Source organism: Schistocerca nitens, chromosome 2 (genome assembly GCF_023898315.1).
Source record: "Schistocerca nitens isolate TAMUIC-IGC-003100 chromosome 2, iqSchNite1.1, whole genome shotgun sequence".
In the NCBI taxonomy this organism is placed as follows: Eukaryota; Metazoa; Arthropoda; class Insecta; order Orthoptera; family Acrididae; genus Schistocerca; species Schistocerca nitens.
In genome coordinates, this window is record NC_064615.1 from 944,759,819 (window position 1) to 944,781,184 (window position 21,366).

General features: G+C 45.0%; 1 protein-coding gene across 3 annotated transcripts in view; it reads left to right on the forward strand.

The window, feature by feature from the left end:
- The window catches only part of LOC126237272 (serine/threonine-protein kinase 26), a 649,741-nt gene that overhangs the window by 561,708 nt on the left and 66,667 nt on the right, over window positions 1-21,366 (forward strand). For all 3 annotated transcript variants that reach the window (XM_049947200.1, XM_049947202.1, XM_049947199.1), the window contains one exon: window positions 8,286-8,510. In XM_049947200.1, the coding sequence (XP_049803157.1) occupies window positions 8,286-8,510 (225 nt within the window). The remainder of the gene's footprint in view (window positions 1-8,285; window positions 8,511-21,366) is intronic.

Genomic DNA, 21,366 nt, shown 5'->3' on the forward strand with positions numbered 1-21,366 from the left:
TGTGGCCTGAAGACGGAGTGCATGTCAGTGGTTTCCGCTATTTGTAGGTCGTGACGTCGCTAGAATAATCCCCCTTTACGTGTCTGCTCCACATACATACGTTCCTTACTGCGTCACGTGTCAGCAACGCCACTTGGTGCCATTCAGTCTCGCGGTGCGCAGCTGTCATTATGTTTTGATTCATCCGTGTAATGAAGTTACTATTCCGTATACTGCGGAAGCCATTAGCTTTAAACGATACGTGTAAATGATTAACGTGCTACCCAGTGGCCAGTACTCAGTTAGTACTTAGCATACAACAAAAAATGTCATTCATACTGTTCGTGTTCGTGACTTCCGTAGTTACTATACACCATTAAAACTACTTCATTAATCTGCAACCAAGATCCAACGAGGACAGCTCATCGGACGGTAACGCAGCAGCTCGTGTAGCTAGTGTGAGGATTGTTTCAGGTACCCAGCGATAGTGAGATATTACATTTCGCATTTAGCGCTTAAACTGAATTTTTTCTGTCTTGATTTTGCTCTTAAAGGTTAGCTTTAATTGCCGTGAAGAAAGCGATCGCGGTTTTACTTCTGCTGCAGATTTCTGACCGCCGTTTTCTTGCATACATTGCACATCACGAGGTTGTGGTTAGCTCAGGACATGAGTTTAAATACAGGGCTACTAAACGTGTCGTCTGCCGCAGTTGAGTCATTGGTCACTCAAAATCAGCAGTCGACAGCGCATCTCGCATTTCTGACATACCTCACGACAGCCATTTCCAGCATTGCTCCACGTTACTTATTAACAGCAAATTGTGAAGTGAACCGCCATGTTTGTTTGTCATCTGTAACCGAGCGGTAGCCGGCAGCCGATGTGGCAACATTGTAACAGCAAGTTACAGACTTCAACAATCACGTAATTTTAGCCAAATTCTAGTGGTCGTCTTTAGTCGGGCTTATATCGGTGCTGTGCACGCATCGCCATGAGGCACGGCGCAGTCGTTGCTGGCGCGACGCGGCCCTGCGCCGTGCACGTGTTCTTGGTGAGTAATCCGGTTACCAGCAATCCTGTTATGGGGGCGGCACTGTCGGCATAATGCTGTTTGTATAATACAATTAGCGGGCCGGCGGCGTGCGTACCGCTATGGTGCGGCGGTGTATTTTCGTTGCAGCCGAGTCGACTTGGCGGCGTGAGAGGGGGAAACCCTAGCCGGCGCGCCTGTCGCTTCCGCATCCCCTCCGAGAGCTGTAGATTCTGCCGCAGCTCCTCGACACAGCGCTGCCAGCGCCAACTTCGTGGTTCGCCTCCTAGGGGGTAATCTACTGTTTGACAGGACACTGTGTCTATCACCCACGCCCGGCAGGCTTGTCAACATCCACATTTTTTATTCAAGGGTAGTGTTGCCAGATTCCCCGATTTTTGTGGGTGTTGATCAGTCTGCCGTATGTCTTACGCAAAATGTAACTGTCTAGTGTGTAGATCTGCGTAGTCTGCGTTCAATCCCAGACAGGTACGGAGATTTCTTCTCGCTTGAGGCCGTCCAGGACGGACCAGGTCCACTTGGGCTGCTGCCAGGTTCAGTAACGGCGATCTTTCCAGGGGAAGAAGGTCAACTGGGGCGAGTGACTAGCCACCCCTGCCCCTCCTAGTGCCGCGGTGGAGAGAAGGGTGCACCCAGTCCGATAATCCGTTCACTGGCTTGCACCGTAGACTTTACTCTTTTGGCCACTGCTAGAAATTCGAAATATAGTGCTTATTCACTCCAAAATCAGCCAAGTACACGAAAAGTTCCGAAATGAGTTTTTGAACTCGTCTGTGGCGTTAACCGTGAAACAGGAATAAGGTACGCGAGGAGATCGCGACCAGCCGATGAACTAACAGAACTAGTCAGCGCGGGCCCGAAATGCGCGTTTCAAACACATTCAGCCGCGCGGACTCCATTGTTGTATTATTACCACTAAGCCGCTGCTTCCTGAACAGTGTTTCATGCTCCCTCCTCTCTCTCTCTCTCTCTCTCTCTCTGTCCGCAGCTCCTGGTCGTGCGGTAGCGTTCTCGCTTCCCACGACCGGGTCCGGGTTCGATTCCCGGCGGGGTCAGGGATTTTCTCTGCCTCGTGATGACTGGGTGTTGTGTGATGTCCTTAGGTTAGTTAGGTTTAAGTAGTTCTAAGTTCTAGGGGACTGATGACCCTAGATGTTAAGTCCCATAGCGCTCAGAGCCATTTGAACCATTTCTCTCTCTCTCTCTCTCTCTCTCTCTCTCTCTCTCTCTCCTCCCTCCTCCCCCCCCCCCCCTTGCCCTCTCGCCCATTGACCGACTGTTGAACCAATTACCTCTGACCTGCTGAAGCGTGTCGGAATTTTTTTATTAACAGCCCTAACTTACATTTTTGATGAACAGAAGAGTGCTTTTGACTGAAGATGTACTAGTGAAGAGCTGGCGTAAAATAACGTTGCCCCTGTGCAGAGGCGTATTTCAGAATTGAGAGCCACACCTCGTTGCCTTATTTCTGATGTTGAAGACAGGCTTATGCAGAGTGGGAAAAAAAAACGACAAACTGGGGCAGGTTCTAATGTAGATTGGTATCTTGAAGAACAAATTGAGAATAGAACCTGTGTCCGGATACGCCACCAAACGACGCTGCAGTTACAGGGGAAAAACTTGTTGCTTCGGTACCTCTACGGCAATAAACTTCATTTGCAGCGCTGGCGGAACGCAGGCCGAACACCTCGCGCTGCCCGTGACAGTGTTCTGAACCTTAGGTGGTGTCTGATTCGTGCACGCCTCTCACACCACCACCGTAGCGACCGCTAAGAGCGTGACTGCAGGGGCGCCAGCGCTACAACTCACGTTTGCTGCCGAAAGGGTAGCTTAGTGGCAGGCGATGGTCCCTTATAACTCTTGACGCTTTGCTGTGTCGTTTCCGAACACAAGTGTCTGTTCTCACTCAGTTTGTGCCTCCAGACACAGTCTACGCTTTAAAAATAGTCGAAATTTGTCGGTGCCAAGCTTACTGTTTTCGCATTACCAAAATGCTTTGTAGGTCTCTCGCTTATTTTTCCATGCACTTGATCAAGAAGAGTTTGCGTATCACCTGCGAGTCTGTTTTTCACACTTCGAAGGATAATCAGCATGAAGACATTCTTTTGAAAAAAAAAAAAAAAAAAAAAAAAAAAAAAAAAAAAAAAAAAAAAAGACGACTCTGTCAACAACCTATCCCGCCGATGAAATTGACTTTCACTTTTGCTCGCGCGCGCACGCACGCGCACACACACACACACACACACACACACACCACCTTCCGCCCCCAGTTTTGAAGGGCGCTTGTTTTCTGCCTTAAGGTGACGAACCGACAGGAACAAATCGGGGTTCTCGCAATTGATTTGGTCAACAAACCAAACGTGCGCCATCCGTCCTACACAGAGTTTTCTCGTAGGAAATTCTACGTACATGTAAAATACATTGTGCGTTTGCTTCTTACATACTTATAGCGTAAATTGTGTCACACATATTTAATCACGCATCCTGCACCACAATATTGCGCACTGTCCAGACGTTACCAGCTGTTGTTGCTGATGTGACACTTGTTCATAATGTTCATCTTCCAGAGAAACAGCGGCGATTGAATCCACCACTCGATTCTTATATCTCTAAAAGCAAGGTGCATACAACTCACAAACCTCCATCTACCTAAAATGAATTCCATTGCCGGTAATTCGTTCAAAAGAAATTGTCGTAACAGAGCCGTATACGACATTTTTACACGCTACATGAGTACCTTACGAAGCCGTGTGTGCCAATACCAGTACTACTTACTGCCGTCGCAGGTAGGCCGTAGCAAATCGGCCACAATGGGCCCCCACCAAGGACCTATCAAATTCAAATGTAGTGGCAGAAAAAGAAAGGAAAATTAGTAAGTCTTGACTACTAAACGAATCGCCATGACGTAATTCCAAACCAAATATCACACAAAGAGATCCTGATCTTCGATTTATAACATTTTGTGAGAGTAAGTACTTACAGGAAGCACCAGGTATATCTGATAGTATAAGAAGCCCCATCAAGAAACAGGTATAGCACATTGATGGCTACTGCACAAGCTAGTCTCAGGTGGAGCATCACCTACGAAACACTCTCTTTTGCCTCTCCGACCCGTAGTGATCTTCTACTACTTGTGCCACCTTTCTTTTTCCCACTGAGATGCACAAACAATATGAGACACAGGTCAGAAGAATGTAGTTCACTATTTCTCTTGTAAGGGAAAAGAGTACAGTTTCTTAGACCTCTCCGAATAAATGTTGACAGGCCTTTCCATTTCGATCTGCTTGCATCACTTGTTCATGTCACACAACGACATTCCCAGCGAGGGGCAGGTGTGGCAAACCGGCATCCTGCTTCTCCAAACATATAGATATATCATTCCGAAGAAAGCTACAGTAAGTACGGATACTGACTGGCAGCAAATGCACCCAGAGCCCCCTGTCGTGAGATCTCAAAACTGTTTCGTCATCCGCCACGATATTCTCTCTCCCCCCCCCCCCTGTAGCTCAGATTCTCGGTATGCCCTCGATGCTACCTCGTATTGCTCGCTTGGGACAATTTCTCTCTCTGCCGGCTGCCGGCCGTTGTGGCCGAGCGGTTCTGGGCGCTTCAGTCTGGAACCGCGCGACGCTACGGTCGCAGATTCGAATCCTGCCTAGGGCATGGATGTGTGCGATGTCCTTAGGTTAGTTAGGTTTAAGTAGTTCTAAGGTCTAGGGGATTGACGACTTCAGATGTTAAGTTCCATAGTGCTCAGAGCCGTTTGAACCATTTCTCTCTCTCTCTCTCTCTCTCTCTCTCTCTCTCTCTCTCTCTCTCTCTCCCCCCCCCCTCCCTCGCTCCCCCCCCCCCTCTCTCCCTCTCAACAATGTGACAAACGTCCCTGAATTGAACACTAATCTGCATGAACGTTTTTATATTTAGAGTCACCTTCCATTCAATGCCCGTAATTTTGAATCACATTAGGTATTTGTATTTGGCGTGAGTTTTCATGTGGGAGTGTTTCTTGCCACGTAACAGCTACATTTGCAAACAGTAGTAAAATGCTCTAGCCATAGTATGCTAAGTATGTTATTACTATTAGAATAGCACTGGAACCTGCTCCCTTCTTGGAAGTAACATCAGTCCATTCTTATTTGGACCTGATGTTCTTTCATTAAAATGCAGTACGGCTGCCGTTTGAGTGGTGATAATGTTCGATCTAAATTTTCCGCGTCTTTAATACGACTATACCGAAAAATGCTGGTCAGCTCTCTACCTTAATGATCAGTGACATACGCTGCACGGAAAAAGTAGTTGGGAGAGCGTTGAATCTAAGAGGGAGCGCTTTTGGCACTAAAGATTAATGTGTTCTCTCGCGCTTAGCTGATTTTCATCATCAGTAGCTCTTACATCTAAATGCCTTTTAATTTCTCCCGCTTTGGATCGTATCAGAGACAAATTATTTTTGAACCATTAACTATTGATAAAGCATCACAATCTCTCGTGTATTTTTGTCTGTTTGTCTTTGGCAATTTTAAATATGGCCGCAAAATACGTTTAAACTTTGTTATTGATACACCTATATGCCGCGCATCTTCTTCTCTTCCCTTTCAGTATGAACGATGTGGTACTCACGGGTCTCTAATCCCATGAAATATTGTTATTAAATCTTGGAGGACATTTACCACATCTATGTACCCGATGTTTTACGTACTCATACAGTGCATGTTGGGTTATACAGGGTGGGGTAAATAAAAGCGGCCCAGAGAACGGAATTCCAGGGTACAAAGACACACAACAGAGGAAATTAAAAACACTGTACTAACCTGACTATAGCAGATGTAGAAGGTGACCACCATTCATCTCTTGGCACCTTCGGGCACTAGTCAGCAAGTTGCTGAAGGCGGATCGAAGCTGGATTGCTGGAATTGCTGCACTCCCATCTGAAATGTTCGGCTGCAGTTCTTAAAGACTGTGAGGGTTGTTGCGATACACCTAAACTCGAGGGCCCCCCACACGAAGTATTCGCACATTGATGAATCAGGTGACCGGGGTGGCTAACTAGGGCCGCCACCAGACTGACCTCTGCTAACAACTCTGTCAGGCCTGAAGATTGTGTAAATGTGCTCCAAGGTTCGGCCGGCTGTATGGACAGTTGTTCCATCCTGTTGTAAGTAACTGTAGATCTTTTCCTCCCCACAAGTTCACGTCCATTTGCATCCACTCGTTCGGGCCACTTTTATGTGCCTTGCCCTGTACATGTGAGTTTAAATTTATAAATTCCTCTCGTCTGCTGACAATTCAGGCAGTGTAGTGGACGTTTTGCTATTACGGTAACTCGTTTGGTTGCAAATCGACAAGTACTTACTCTTGGACTCTTTACGATATCCGACAACTGTTTATTTTTTATATGGTAGAAGAGCTATTACAAGGTATCGCTTCCTATTATCAATTATCTCGAATTTAAACCTCATCCATGTTCAGGTATGAAGAATCAAGTAATTAGGTGGGGGGATGGAGAGGAGGAGGAGGATCCATTACTCCATCTTCAGAGAATGTGGGTAGAGCTCGCGTGCCAACTCGGGGACTTCGATCCGGTCAGCAGTCACTCATTTTTTGCTTGACAGCCGTTTAAAGCTATTCGCAACAGCTTCGCGGAATCGCTACCCATGCACATCGGCGGCGCACTGGACTCTGGCGGCTGTGGAAAGTCTTCGCCAGTCTATGCCTGGCGTGCAATTCACATGCGCTGTTTACGTATCTATCCACTGCCATGCAAAGAAACGAACAAACTAACGGGAACATTACTCGGTATATAGAAAGAGTGAGCCTTTGGTTATAGACACTGCATTACCTTCCCCAGGATAGGGCGTTCAAATCTCTGTCTGGGCTGCTGATTAAGGATTCTGTGGTTTATTTAACTCATTTAGACAAAAGCCAAGCCAATCCTCATTTAACTCATTTAGACAAAAGCCAAGCCAATCCTCTTTACTATGTCATCAGTGACTTCCTTCCCCATCCGTATCCAAATACGTACAGTATTTCTTTGTCAGTCGGTCAAATTTCTCGCAAATTGTCAGGAATATTCCTCGCTTTAAGACTCTTAACTGAATTAACTGTGTTCGAGCAGTGTTGTTCTTGCTGTGAAATCTTGCATTTCCGCATGTCGACAACACAAAACTGTTACACTGTGTAGCGATCGTAAGAGATACATTCGCTTCCATCATTAAGTTTACCTAATAGGACAACTACTAAGGATGTACGAATTTCATATTTAGCTAACCAACAGAGTAAATAAGGAATCGTAATTTCAGTAACCAAAAAGCGAAGGTCTTCGTATGCAAGATAATTGTCAGAATGCAGAAGATATTTTTCTTTAATAAAATAAACGCATATCTGAAAAGGACGTTATCGGGACATCTAAAAATAAATTGTATGCCATAACTTCGTCGCATCGCAATTTTTATATCTTTAGTAGGGTGTGTTATTATTGGAGTAAAAAAGAAAGGAAACTTGTATCGTCGTACATCGCTTATTATTTCTGTTAAGGAATTTTAATCTTAGCTGTAACTGATTGCTGGTAATATCACGTCGTATCGCCATATATCTCCATATATTTATGGTTTTGAGCGGGCTATCGTCAGCATCCACTGCGCTACCATTGATACACCACTTACATATCTTGACGCATTAGTAAAGTACAAATTGGATGAAATTTTCGTCTCCTCTTTGTAGCCATCTGTTATTGAATTGCAGTTATTTTGGGATTGTGTTTATCGACTTGTTGGAAAATAGCGACGCTCTAGCAACCCTTCAGACTTTGTACGTAACATAAAATAGGAAAAGTGTCGTGATAGGTATAGCCTTCAACTGTTCCATTAAAGATTTTGAATGAGGACCTCTATCGTATGCTATTTTGCTTTATGATTTCTGTTTGTAACGGGCTCTTTTAATTTCAAATGTGCATTCACAAAGCGGCACATTCCATCTAAATTTTCATCAGGAAGAGAACTCAGCTGGGAGGTCTGTAGACATCATCTGATATTTTGCGTAATAACTGGTATCAGTAGACATCATCTTATTTGTAACGAAAAAACTGGCGTACCACTTAGTTGACGATGTTGCCTACTCTTAAAGTTGAGATTGTTAACCCTACCTCTACATGAAGGACCAATTAATTGTTACAAACTAGCTGGCTGTATTTTATTACTAGTGACATACCTTTCTTGACATGACATCTTTTCTAATTGCGTTTTGTTTTAATTTCTGTTGCAGAAGGTGGACCCTGAGCTGATATTCACAAAACAGGAACGTATCGGAAAGGGTTCGTTCGGCGAGGTGTTCAAGGGGATTGACAACCGATCCCAGCAAGTTGTCGCTATTAAGATCATCGACCTCGAAGAGGCCGAAGATGAGATCGAGGACATTCAACAGGAGATCATGGTGCTGTCACAGTGCGACAGTCCCTTCGTCACCAAGTATTTCGGCTCCTACCTCAAGGTAAGTAAGCCGGTGTGAGTCCTAAGAACATTTAGTTCCTACAGTTAGTCTCTCTGACCTGCGTGGTATAAAACTAATCGGTTTTGTAGATGGCGACCGTAGGTGAAACCGACCACCGTGTCAATGCTGTCTGCATTTTGGTATCAGTTTCAGAACAATGACGAGACGAAATGAGTCCGTGACAACCACTTTCGAAACAAGTCGGTGCTACTAACACCAATAATACACACCAACAATTAGAGATCTGCCTCATTTAACTTGTTCAGCGTAGTACTCGTAGTTAGTCTTAAGTCGATATAGTTCCCTGCCTCTCTTTTATAGCAGTATACGTTATGCGCCCTCCCCAATCTCAATACATCAGCTATACGGCTAAAATAGTTGTATGTTACTCCAGAAATGTCTGATGTCTTGTACATTGATATGTTTCTTTTCGAAGCTGTCGCGCATCGTGTTACTCTGGCGTACTGAATAAAGAACTCAGATAATAAAAATCTCAGATTTTTGTGTTGGCACTTTGATCTACGTATATCAAGATATTTGCATGTTGTCCCACAACATTAAAAATCGTGTAATAAGCCTAAGGAGCCGTTGACGTCACCCTGAAACCACAGAGAGAATGATGTACTTTTGGTTTCAGAATTAAGAGTGGTTTCCGATGCCATTCTGCGTAAAGGTGTATGACCTTGCAACCATGAAATTAGGTACTCTATAAATAAATAAATAAACACAACACAACCAGTAACTGAACTTTGTTTTTCACTTGCAGGGTGATTCGGAGTCTTCGCTCCATCAGTAGGTGACAGTTTTGGCTTTTACTTCGGCACCATTCATTGTTCCTAGGAAACCAATGGTTTGAGAAATTTCTGCAGTCCTGTTCAAAGGCATTGTGTATTTCCGACGACAGATTAGCATTTTACAGTTTTGGTTTTCAACTTGGCAGCATTGCTACCAAGAACGCAATGCAGATGTCCAGGAGTGCAGCAACTTCAACACGGTTGTTCTGCTCAGTAAACATCCACAAATCTCATCTGCAGATGGAGCAAAGCCTCCGAAGAACATTGTAGTTTAAACATACAGCTTTGGAAGCAGCCTATAAAGCATCTCAATGAGTAAAATAAAATTACTTCCGCAACACACAGGCTGTTGACTGTTGAACCATTAAGTCACACTTGAAAGATATCTCAGAACAACTGGTGCTAAATGGGACAATAAGTAATAGTAAAGCACTATGCCGTTTCATCGGCCATAAGTATATGGATCCTTCCCGATATAGCAGTAACATTAAAATGGAGGAATGTTCGCGTGGACGCGCAGTATCTCTCGAAGGGGCAGAGCCGTTAAATCGATTCAATACGAAACGGCACAAATTTGCGAACCTTATCCCTTTTTTGATCGGGCCAGGAGAACTGCCGTACTTCAGTGCGACTCGTTAAGCCGTACACTGCGGGGCGGTGCTAGAGGGAAAAAGAACGGCGGCTGCCGGTAGCAGGTGGCCAGTGGTCGGCTGGGACCTCAGAGGGTTGGAGGGAGGGAGGGCAGTCGCGTCGCCCCGGCTCCGTGCCAAGCCAGCCGGTTATTTGCTCGCGCGTTAATTTGCTGCCCGTGTGCAATTAACGTGGCGGCAGCGGCGGCGGCCCACCGAGGAGCTGCCCTCCCAATTAACTTAACTTACTGTTGTAGCCGTCTTGTCTTTCACGTCTTTACGCCAAAAGCCAAGCCTGTATGAGTCGTCCCGGACTTTCGTCCTCAGTTGAATTATGTCACATGGTTCTTGTATTTCATCACGGCGAGTTCATAGAAATTTCAATGAGCAGTTTTCATAACATGGTCCTCCCTAAAGCCGTCGGCACACGGACCTTGCATCCGAACGTTGAGCGTGCCCAGTTTCTGACGTCATAGCGTGGAATAGCACGTTCGGGAGTCTTTCCGAACGTGCAGAGCAATATCTGGCATGTCATATTCTGAGCGTGCGTCTGAGCGTTGACCAATGAGATGGCACAACGCCACCTACGTCACACGCACGCCGTCTCCCTTCAGTACAGATTTGTAAGGCGCCATATTGACATTCATTTTAAGCCTATATGTATATATGCCGTTTCTGAGCACCAGCAAATTGAGAATCACTAGAAAACCCGTTGTTAGTTATGTGATTCGTTCCAATAAATTAATGAGAAACATCACATTCGTAGCAGAAGAATTATTGTAACGAGCGTATTATAAGAGTAGGTTATTTGAAGGCAGCGACACACTGAAGATCCACCAAAAACACATTGTTCTTCGTACAATTTGTTAGAATTAAATTTCAATTAATAACATAATTATCTACGATTCATATTTTTAGCAGGGGGTAGCACAATATTTTTAAGACATTGGATCCTGTTGTTTGTTTAGCGTAATGAGTAGCGTGTCTGTCCAATTGTGTCTTTGTTGGGGATGTGGTTCGCGTCTTAACACTCCCAAATTTTTCCCCCTAACATTCGCGTTTTTATTTATTTCTGATACTTTATTATTAGTTTAATATAAGTATATGCTATAATATTTGATGTTATATAAATATAAGTTCACCTTTTTTTGAGGGTGACTTTGTTCGATTGGCTTAATTACAGGACAGCTTGCGCTACTTGTATAAAGATATTTTGCTTCTTTTTCTTTTACGCTTCGTAATACACATGTTGCAAAGATTCTGCTACTGGGTAGGAACAGTGATCAAGTAAGACTGACCTTGGGGTTTTACTAAAATGTGGGAATGATGAAATGTTTACCTTATGCGGAGAAGTATTCCAAATTTGTAACGCACTGTTTGTAATGGAACTTTTATAAGCCTGTGTCCTTATTGATTGGACATGGTACTTTCCTTTTCGTGGGCGATGGAGGAAATGTGCGTTTTAATAGAGCGAAAGTGGGGATTTTTCGCGCGCCCGTTGAGTAAACAGTGTGATTCACGAACTAGAAACATCCCTCAAATTGCCGCTGGAGTGTGTTGCGATCGCGTATCCACGTTGGGGCCCACGTACCGTATGCACAAGTCGCATCGTTCCTGAGCGTTCAGCAGCACGTTGAAATGGCACGCTCAACGTTAACGTTCGACAGCACGGTCCGTGTGCCGATGGCTTTACCGACTGCCGAGAGATGTCGTGAAAATGGTGTGACGTATCATTCCCGGTCCGGCCTGTGTTGCTCGCCGAATGGCTATTGTGCCCAGCAGAGCCAGTTTCCGGGGAAGGCGATGTTCTCCAGCTTAGGAGTGATGGACCAGTCGTTCCCTAATCCTCCCAAATGAGTTGTCGCCGCAGTCTGCATGGCTGGCTGAAAGGTTTGCCATTTCCCATGACTGCCGCTGTTGTCCGACACCCGTTGTGGTAGAACTTCTAAAGCAGCAACTTGCAGAATCTTAACTAGCGGGAGCAGGAAGTGGCCAGTGCCATTGCCTTTGTTTTGCTGCAGATTCTGATTAGCTGAAAGATCTATATGCTAAACACAAGGATGGTGTGTGAAGTCAGTAAGAAAAGCAAGAAAAATGTTTGTTCCGTGTACGGCTCACCTTACTTCTCGCCGTGTCTCCTTTGAGGGACATACACTTAGTCCAGCGATCCTCCAGTTTTTTCATTCTGCCGGAAAAATTGTCTCTCGTGACTCGGCAACATATTCGTTCACAGCAACTATCAGTTTCTCATTTGATGAAAATTTCTTCCCAGCGATCCGAAGTTCCAAGTTAGGGAAGAGCAAGAAATCACTTGCGGCTAAGTCTGATGAGTGGGGTGGATGAGGAACCAATTCAAAGCCGACTTCATGCGCTTTCGCTATTATTATCGCCGATTTGTGGGATGGTGCACTATCCTGGTGGAACAGCACTTTCTCGCGGGCAAATCTCGGTCTGTTTCGGCCAACGCAAGTTTCAAATGATCCAGTAGTAAAGTATAATAGGGTCCACTTATGGTTCTCCCTTTTTCGAAGTAATCAATGAGGATTATTCCCTGGGAATCGGCCGGCCGGAGTGGCCGAGCGGTTCTAGGCGCTTCAGTCTGGAGCCGCGCGACCGCTACGGTCGCAGGTTCGAATCCTGCCTCGGGCATGGATGTGTGTGGTATCCTTAGGTTAGTTAGGTTTAAGTAGTTCTAAGTTATAGGGGACTGATGACCTCAGAACTTAAGTCCCATAGTGCTCAGAGCCATCCCTGGGAATCCCAAAAAACAGTGGCCATCATCTTACCAGCTGACAAAATGGTCTCCGCCTTTTTCGGTGCACCTTCACCAGCCTTTGTTCATTGTTTTGTCTGTCGTTTTGCCTTTGGTGTGTAGTGATTGATCCAAGTTTCATCAACACTCATAAATCGGCGCAAAAGTCTTGCGGATTGCAGTTAAACATCGCCAGTCACTGTGTTGAGATGTTATGCCGGATGTGCCTTTGGTCGACTGTTAGCAATCGCGACACCCACCTCGCACACAGTTTCTTCATAGCCGTGAAAGATATTGCGCACTCGGTCAGTTGAGATGTCCACAGTCTCAGAAACCTCACGAATCGGCGCTCTTACTTTACGATGTGATTGATTTTGTCATTAGTTTCCTTTGTGGTGCTCTTAGTTCCACGGCTGGAGAGTGCTTCGTCTTCTCTGCTTGTCCGACCTCGTTTAAATTCATTAACCCAAAAGTAAATGTTCATGGTCTTCAATGATGGAGCAGAGTCCGTGTGAACTCGATCCCATTCAGTTTTGATTTGTGCGGCAGTCCAGCTCTTCAAATGAGAATGTTAAATAACAGCACGAAATTCGGTTTTCTCAATTTTCAGTCGCAGTTGACACACTGACCAATTCAGACGGCTGTCAACAGTGAACAGTAAGCTTTGTATTGTGATATACCAATCCTTGGTATAATCAAGCTAACCAACCATGAAGGCGCAACAAAAGTGTTTCACTCTTTCTTGGAAATTTACCAGTCATATCAAGCCACCCTTTCAATTTCATGGATCGGTGTGAACCACACGAAACCAACAAATCACTCGGCAGCGAGGTTAGGTAGGGTATCGTGGACCCTGTGAGCCGGAGGTGGATTTTAAAAGAGTTGGTTGTATGAAGCCGAGAGCGAGTGATCTTCAGTGCTCAGTATAGCCGCAGAATGAATTTTTCACTCTGCAGCGGAGTCTGTACTGATACGAAACTTGCTGGCAGATTAAAACTGTGTGCCGACCGAGACGAACTCCAGACCTTTGTATTTCGTATGCAAGTCTGCCCAGGCACGACTCACGACCGTTCCTCACAGCTTTACCTCCGCCATTGAGCACTTGACGCGAAAGGCAAAGGTCCCGAGTTCGAGTCTCGATTCGACACACAGTTTTAATCTGCCAGGAAGTTTCATTTGTATAACTCTGCCGGCCGGAGTGGCCGTGCGGTTCTAGGCGCTACAGTCTGGAGCCGAGCGACCGCTACGGTCGCAGGTTCGAATCCTGCCTCGGGCATGGATGTGTGTGATGTCCTTAGGTTACAAAATTGTTAAGGCTTTCGTGGCCACTTGTTGACAAACTGCCTATTGGCTATCTGGTATTGGGCAGATGAACGTCGGCCGAAGAACCCGAGACAGAAGCCAATAGGCAGTTTGTCCTTAGGTTAGTTAGGTTTAATTAGTTATAAGTTCTAGGCGACTGATGACCTCAGAAGTTAAGTCGCATAGTGCTCAGAGCCATAGAGCTAGTATAACTCTATTGCTGTTTCTGAGAGAAAGGGGCGACTTAATGAGTTAACTTTTGCTAGGTGGACAGAGAGACATAAGCTAGCTGGAGCTAGTGATTGATAACAACGAGGCGCCTTCGCCCTGTTCTTATAAAAGACTAAAAATTCCATGTATTCCAGTGGAAACCTGTGGCGTTTTCGCCTTTCTCTCTTTTAACTGTAGACTGTTGTCCCGTGTTGTTTACGGAGGAGGTGGTGGTACAATCCGGTTGCAGACAGTGTAGTGACTGCTTGCGTTGCTCGCTTCCAGATAAAGTGATCTAATCTGAGAGTCTTTTGAAAGCAGTTACATTGTTACAGGGCATTGATTACATACATGTAGGTGGCGACAATTTTAACCGTCACACGCAGGTGAAAGCGATTCTGGCTAGCCTTATTTAGCGTTAGAGTGCACAGGATGTGACGGGTATAAGTGCAGATATTTTTATATGTGGTACCTTAAAACGCACACGCATCGGTGTGTTGATTGTTGTTTCTTTGCGTCGAGCAGTCTTCTTACAAACACACCACAAACTTTACGATCTGATGTTTTCCGCACGCTCATACTGGAGCGCTAAGTGAACTGCGCGTGTCAGTATAGATCGACCATTTTGCGTCCACACCTGACCTGATGCCCAGAGGGAAAATATGCATTAGTGGCTTGGTCTTGCCACATGTGTTTGGAGGTACTAACCGACCTAAAAATATACGACTTGTAATGTCTATAATTAGTAGTCGGCAAATGATTTAAATACTGATGTTATGTCGTTAGTACATCGTTCTCAGTTACCAGTAGAAATATCTGCACTTAAACCCTTGTCACCCTTTATGTGTAGTAGGAATAACCGGGGTTCGCCAAGAAATGTTTCTGAAGAAGCCTGTAGAGTAATACGACGCGTAATTTGTCTTTGTCAAGCTTGTAGCACGGCGCTAAGTTGCGCGGATACTTGCTGCGCTCGGGAGTTGATTCGGACGCATCCTACAGGACGAATAGGAGCAAATCAGCGTCAGCGTGACTGGCCGTCGTGACTTAGAAACGAGACGCCCAACTATCCGACTGACGGCTACTGAAAGCATGAAACTCTCCTCCTATTGCAGGCTTTGTTTTTCATTCGCATCACGCTTTATCACATTATCAAGCGGGAGTAAAATTAAGGGAGGAGAGGCGATAGAACAGCTCTGCTTAAATCAGAGTCGACTGCAGGTTCAGTTAAACAAATATATTTTACCCTTAACACATTTCCAAGAAGATTCATACATTTTATTAATTAGAAAGCAGTGACTGGCGAAAGTGCAATTATTGTTGGTTATCGACAGTTTGGGGGCCAGTAGAGAGCCGTTGGTCAGTAAGAGAAGGCGAATTATTGGACAGTGCTGAAAATATGGTAATTATCAGAAATTCCGGGTACTCGAGAGAGATTCTGCCCAGCGGTGGTAAACGGCAGTAGAACAGCGGAGATTACCTTAGCGGTGGCATAGAGGCCTCGGTGGCCCAGGGGCGGTCGTAATTTTGAGTTACCGTCGTACTTCTCTGATGGTCGTGAGTGCAACGAGAGTGTAAACTGTCTTACCCAATGAAATCAGCAGCTTCCCCAGAACGCCAGAGACTATAAGCTCCCAAGTAAACCACTACAACACGGCACCTGAGTTCTAGATTCATGTGTCCTGGACGATGGCTATTAACTGCGGAAGATGCGTGTTGCATGTAGATCATCCACCAAACTGAGATCCTTTTCAACATATGGGCACTCAGAGAAATCAGTCGACTGTCCAGACGGGGACTACTTTGTACAGACAATCTGAGAAGGCTATGCAGACCCATTAAGTTGCCTGACACTGACGTCTTATAAATATTTTAAGCCACCTCTCCGATGTATCGTTGAGCGAGGCACCGCTCAAGTTCCCAAATCGGATTCACTTTTATCAGCAAACGCCATCTTAGTGAAAATTACCAACTTTTTAGTGGAATGGAATAACGACCCACAAAACTGATGGAAAGCTCCTTTTGTACTTGCGTGTCCTCATTACCTCTTTAGTATACCCCCGTGTCACACGTAAAATTAATAACAACAATTAAACACTCATTAAGATTTCAAGTTTCTAGGTTGTTTCTCGCTTCAAAGAGTTCCTGTGCTTTAATTGCACTAATTATTTTCCTGTGTAATAGAAATAAAAATGTAAAATCGTTGTGTCTGTGTGTCTGAAAATGTCAATTTCCAAAACATCATGAATTTTCAGCTAACTTGAGCGTAGCTTGGGACAACGTATAAGCTTCATTAAATCAAAATCGGACCACAGAAGAAAGATATCGTAATTTAAAGTTTTTATCTCTATGAAGAATGTAACGCAACGTAGGGGATAGATACTCTTTGAAAAAGCTGCTTGCTTTTTTACTTTTGAGCTGTATCGTATTTGTGAAGATGCTTTTATTGATTTATATGTTCTACGTAATAAGATTCATCATATTGTTGTTGTTGTGGTCTCCAATCCTGAGACTAGTTTGATGCAGCTCTCCATGCTACTCTATCCTGTGCAAGCTTCATCATCTCCCAGTACCTACTGCAACCTACATCCTTCTGAATCTGCTTAGTGTATTCGTCTCTTGGTCTCCCTCTACGTTTTTTACCCTCCACACTGCCCTCCAATACTAAACTGGTGATCCCTTGATGCCTCAGAACATGTCCTACCAACCGATCCCTTCTTCTAGTCAAGTTGTGCCACAAACTTCTTTCTCCACAATCCTATTCAACACTTCCTCATTAGTTATGTGATCTACCCATCGAATCTTTAGCATTCTTCTGTAGCACCACATTTCGAAAGATTTTATTCTCTTCTTGTCTAAAATATTTATCGTCCATGTTTCACTTCCATACATGGCTACACTCCATACAAATACTTTCAGTAACGACTTCCTGACACTTAAATCTATACTCGATGTCAACAGATTTCTCTTCTTCATCATAATGAATACAATGCTTATACAGTCCTCGACGACTTTAGTCCATACTTCTATTATTAAATGCAAAAGTAACACCTGTTACGATTTCACAACTAAACTGCTGCAACGATTTAGATGGTATCGGGTACGGGGATTGCTTGATCCCTGAGGAAGAACATAGGCTACGATAGGAAGTTAAAACAAAGAAAAAAGACCCTTAAGTGTGCGACGTAGGGGATGGAGCATTTTTCACATCAGGGAATGTAAGTTACAAAATTATTGAATTTGTTGCATAATGTGGATGTTTTATGACGTCACATCATGCAGTGGGATAATTGAGTGGTGATGAGGGGTGAGGCGCACCACTAGCTATGCATACCAGAACAGGCAGACACGTGAGGGCAGCTGACATTATTTTCACGTATAGTAGCTTAGTTTCTCACCATCACCCATCGTAAAAAAACTACGTATGCGAGCGCAGCCGAGGATAACAGCTAATTATTTAATAAATTCTGCCACCTTTAATGAATGTGGCATTACAGTGGTAACATAGGTAAAAGATGTCAATGTATTTGTATATGTCAACGTTATGTGCTATACCAGATGGGTCGCAAAGTTAGGTTGGAGAGAATGGGAGAAAGATGGCACTTCGATTTCCCACAGAGGGCTTTTCAGCATTAGCACCATGCTTAGCTTGCATTTACCGTGAATCTCCCCCCCCCCCCCCCCACTCCTCCTCCCCACCCACCCCCGTGTGAAGTTCCAAGAGAATGGAAAAAAGTGCATGTGATTCCCGTGCGTAAGAATGATAAAAGAACGGAATCACAGAATTACTTATCAATATTCTTAGTTTTTGGTGCAGAAGTCTTGAGCGTATTCTTGCGGAATACGTCTGTAGATTTGTCAACATGCTTACCGGCCTAATATAAAGGAACTGACTGATATTGTTGGAAATTTGTGGTAAGTCCTATGGGACCAAACTGCTGAGGTCATCGATCCCTTAGCTTACTCACTACTTAATCTAACTTAAACTAACGACAACACACACACACACACACCACACACCACACACACACACACACACACACACACACACACACACACACACATGCCCGAGGGAGGACTCGAACCTCCGACGGGGGCAGCCGCGCGAACCTTGACAAGGCGCCCGAGACCGTACGGCTGTCCCGCGCGGCGATATTGTTTCTTCCTGTAGATGCTGTATGTAGTACGTTGGTAGGAAATAGGTTAGCGAAATAACAGCCACAGTTTTTTACTTCTCATGTATTATAATGAAGTTTTTCCACGAAGAAGCGACGGAGGAATCATGTTGCGAGATAATGCGTTTAACAAATGGGGAAAAACTCATAACACCGAATTACAAGACCACGTTCCAAGAAAGCGGCGTGCATCTGTGAAAGAAATCACGTACAGGACGCTAGTGCGACCAATTCTAGGATATTGCTCCAGCGTTAGGGGTTCTTATGAAGTAAACAGCACAGCAGACACTGAAACATGCGCTGCTACAACTCTGACAGGTCGGTATAGTTCATACGAAAGTGAAACAATGATGCAGTGGGAATGTAAGTGGGAACTGTTGGAAGAAAAGCGACGTTGTTCTTGCAGAAACCTGGAGGCCAAATTAGGACAACCGATATTCAAGAAAGCCTGTGCGACAATTCTCTTGCCACCATTGTACATCTCCCCTAGAGATCATATGAAAGAAAGAAGGATGCAGTCATCTTCCCACAGCTGAATTCTCAAATAAACCACAAAGTCGCCAATATTTATTTGCAGTGTGGCTTGCGGTGTGTATTTATAGGTGAAGATTTCTATCCAAACGAGTCCATTAAATGCTTTGTATACACGATTTGTTTGCATGTATGGCAGCGCACTGGCATTCTGCCCAATACCAGATAGCACTGCTTTCCTTTACTGTTGTCTATTTCGGCCTGTCCTAATACATGAACGGTAATTCAGGGTTGTGCAAACAAGATACGTGTTTACACTGCGACTGTGGCTGAATTGTCGCTGGGCAGTATTTTTGCGGGCTCGTTTGTCGCAGTAGCTAACCGGAAACTGCGCGAGCTTCCGGCACGGCACGCAGCGCTGCATCGGACCGCGGCGGTGGAGCAGGAAGAGCGAGCGGTTGCGACCGGCTGCAGCCCAAGGCCGCGCCGGCCCGCCGTCGCCCACTGCAAGGTCACGCTATACTGCCTCTGCCACTGCTGGCTGGCCAGCATCTACAGGGCAAACCAGAGCTTCACCGACAAACTTCCAAGAGGTTCTTCCGGGATACCTTATGAGTATTTTGGTGTAATGGTCTAATAATGCAATTATAATTTATTCGGTTTGGTACCGCACTTACCCTTGTTTCTATGAAAATACCTTCACAGATGTGATGAAGCCTGGAACATTCAATAACCAAAGCGTACGGCCCACAACACAGGGTAATACAACAAAGCTCCGAAGAAATACGGTACTGTAATGTGGTTGCCGTCGCTGCAGGACCAACTCAGCAAAGCGTTCATTGTGCCGGTCTTCCATTCCATTCATTGAACCTCCGTACACGAATACGTACTGGCCAACTCTTCATCAGTAAACCGATCCATGCAGCTGTGTATCATTGTTAACGTGCAACACTACCGGAAAAACAAACGCAAGACAGAACCGAGCAGTACTGAATGTAAGCTTGAAGGCGAAGAGCCGGCCGCGGTGGTCTCGTGGTTCTAGGCGCGCAGTCCGGAACCGTGCGACTGCTCCGGTCGCAGGTTCGAATCCTGCCTCGGGCATGGATGTGTGTGATGTCCTTAGGTTAGTTAGGTTTAAGTAGTTCTAAGTTCTAGGGGACTTATGACCACAGCAGTTGAGTCCCATAATGCTCAGAGCCATTTGAAGGCGAAGAGTCAAGTGGGTACTTCCGTTCTCAACAGCAGGTACCGTGAGCAAATGTAACAAGACACACAACGCTAGTATGGACATTTGGTCTGTTCTGCACTATCTTCGGTGCAACACAGATACAAAGCTGGTTGGGACAAGAAAGCAAAAGAAATGCAATTGCCCTATAACGAGCCGTGGATCCATTATATAAAAATACTCAGAAGGTATCCCAACAACCTCTGAAAGCTTATCGGTGGAATTCTGATTCACCTGTATATAACTATAGCCCTGCCTGCCGCCACGGTTCAGGCGGGGATATCGGTGATCGAAGTAGAATGGCAAGAGTTACGTGTGAGATTCTACACATATTTTGAGAAAGAACTTGCTTTCCTTGTAGTAATAATTTATCATAGCTCACTGGAGCAGCGAAAGGTACCTGGCAACTGGATAAAGGCGCAATTCGTTCCCATTTTCGAGCGGGTCGTGAGACAGATGCACGTAATTATAGGCCCATATCGCTGACGTCAGTTGTTGCAGAATTGTGGAAAATTTTTTTATGCTATCGTATTATGACGGTTTTGGACAACGAAAATATCTTCTATAAAACTCGTCATGGATTCCGAAAACAATGGTGTCGAGGCTTTAAAACTAGCCCTACAGATTTATACCATGAAGAGCTGAGTGGCGGGTCCAGTAACCAGACCAATGATACCTTGCAACAGCACTGCGTTCTGATCGACGATTGAAGATTGATGGTCTGGTTGATGAATTTCTCCGTGTCTGACGCACCAATACTTACACGAGTGTCACAGAAAAGTTCATATAACGCAAACTGTACGAAAGAGGGCGTTGAAAATCCTCGCCGATAAACACAAAGAGCAAAAAAACGACAAAGTTAGTACTTCCGCTGAGCAGTGTCCCATCTTATCAACAATGCGTACTGCGAAATTGAAATGATTACATAACACCTATGCTGCCATAACTGCTGGATAGGTTGGCGTGTGACTTGCCCGAAACCTCTTAAACTTCCGCTCTCGTTAGGTCAGCGCGTATACACGTTTGAAGTGTAAAAGATTCAGTTTTGGATTCTGAAGAGAAGGAACCGACGCAATGCGACGCGTGTCATCACCAGTCCAACCGGCAGTACATGTCGTAGGACCGTCGACGTAGACAGATGCACACCCATTACAGTTCCCCAACTATCAGTCAACGCCGTGGACAAAACTGTACAGCCCGTTACAGCTATGTGGACACCGTGGCGACCATCCCATGTCATGGTCGCACCGTCATTGTATACAGCCCTTCTCTTCCACTGGTTCCCTACAAGCACTGTTGCT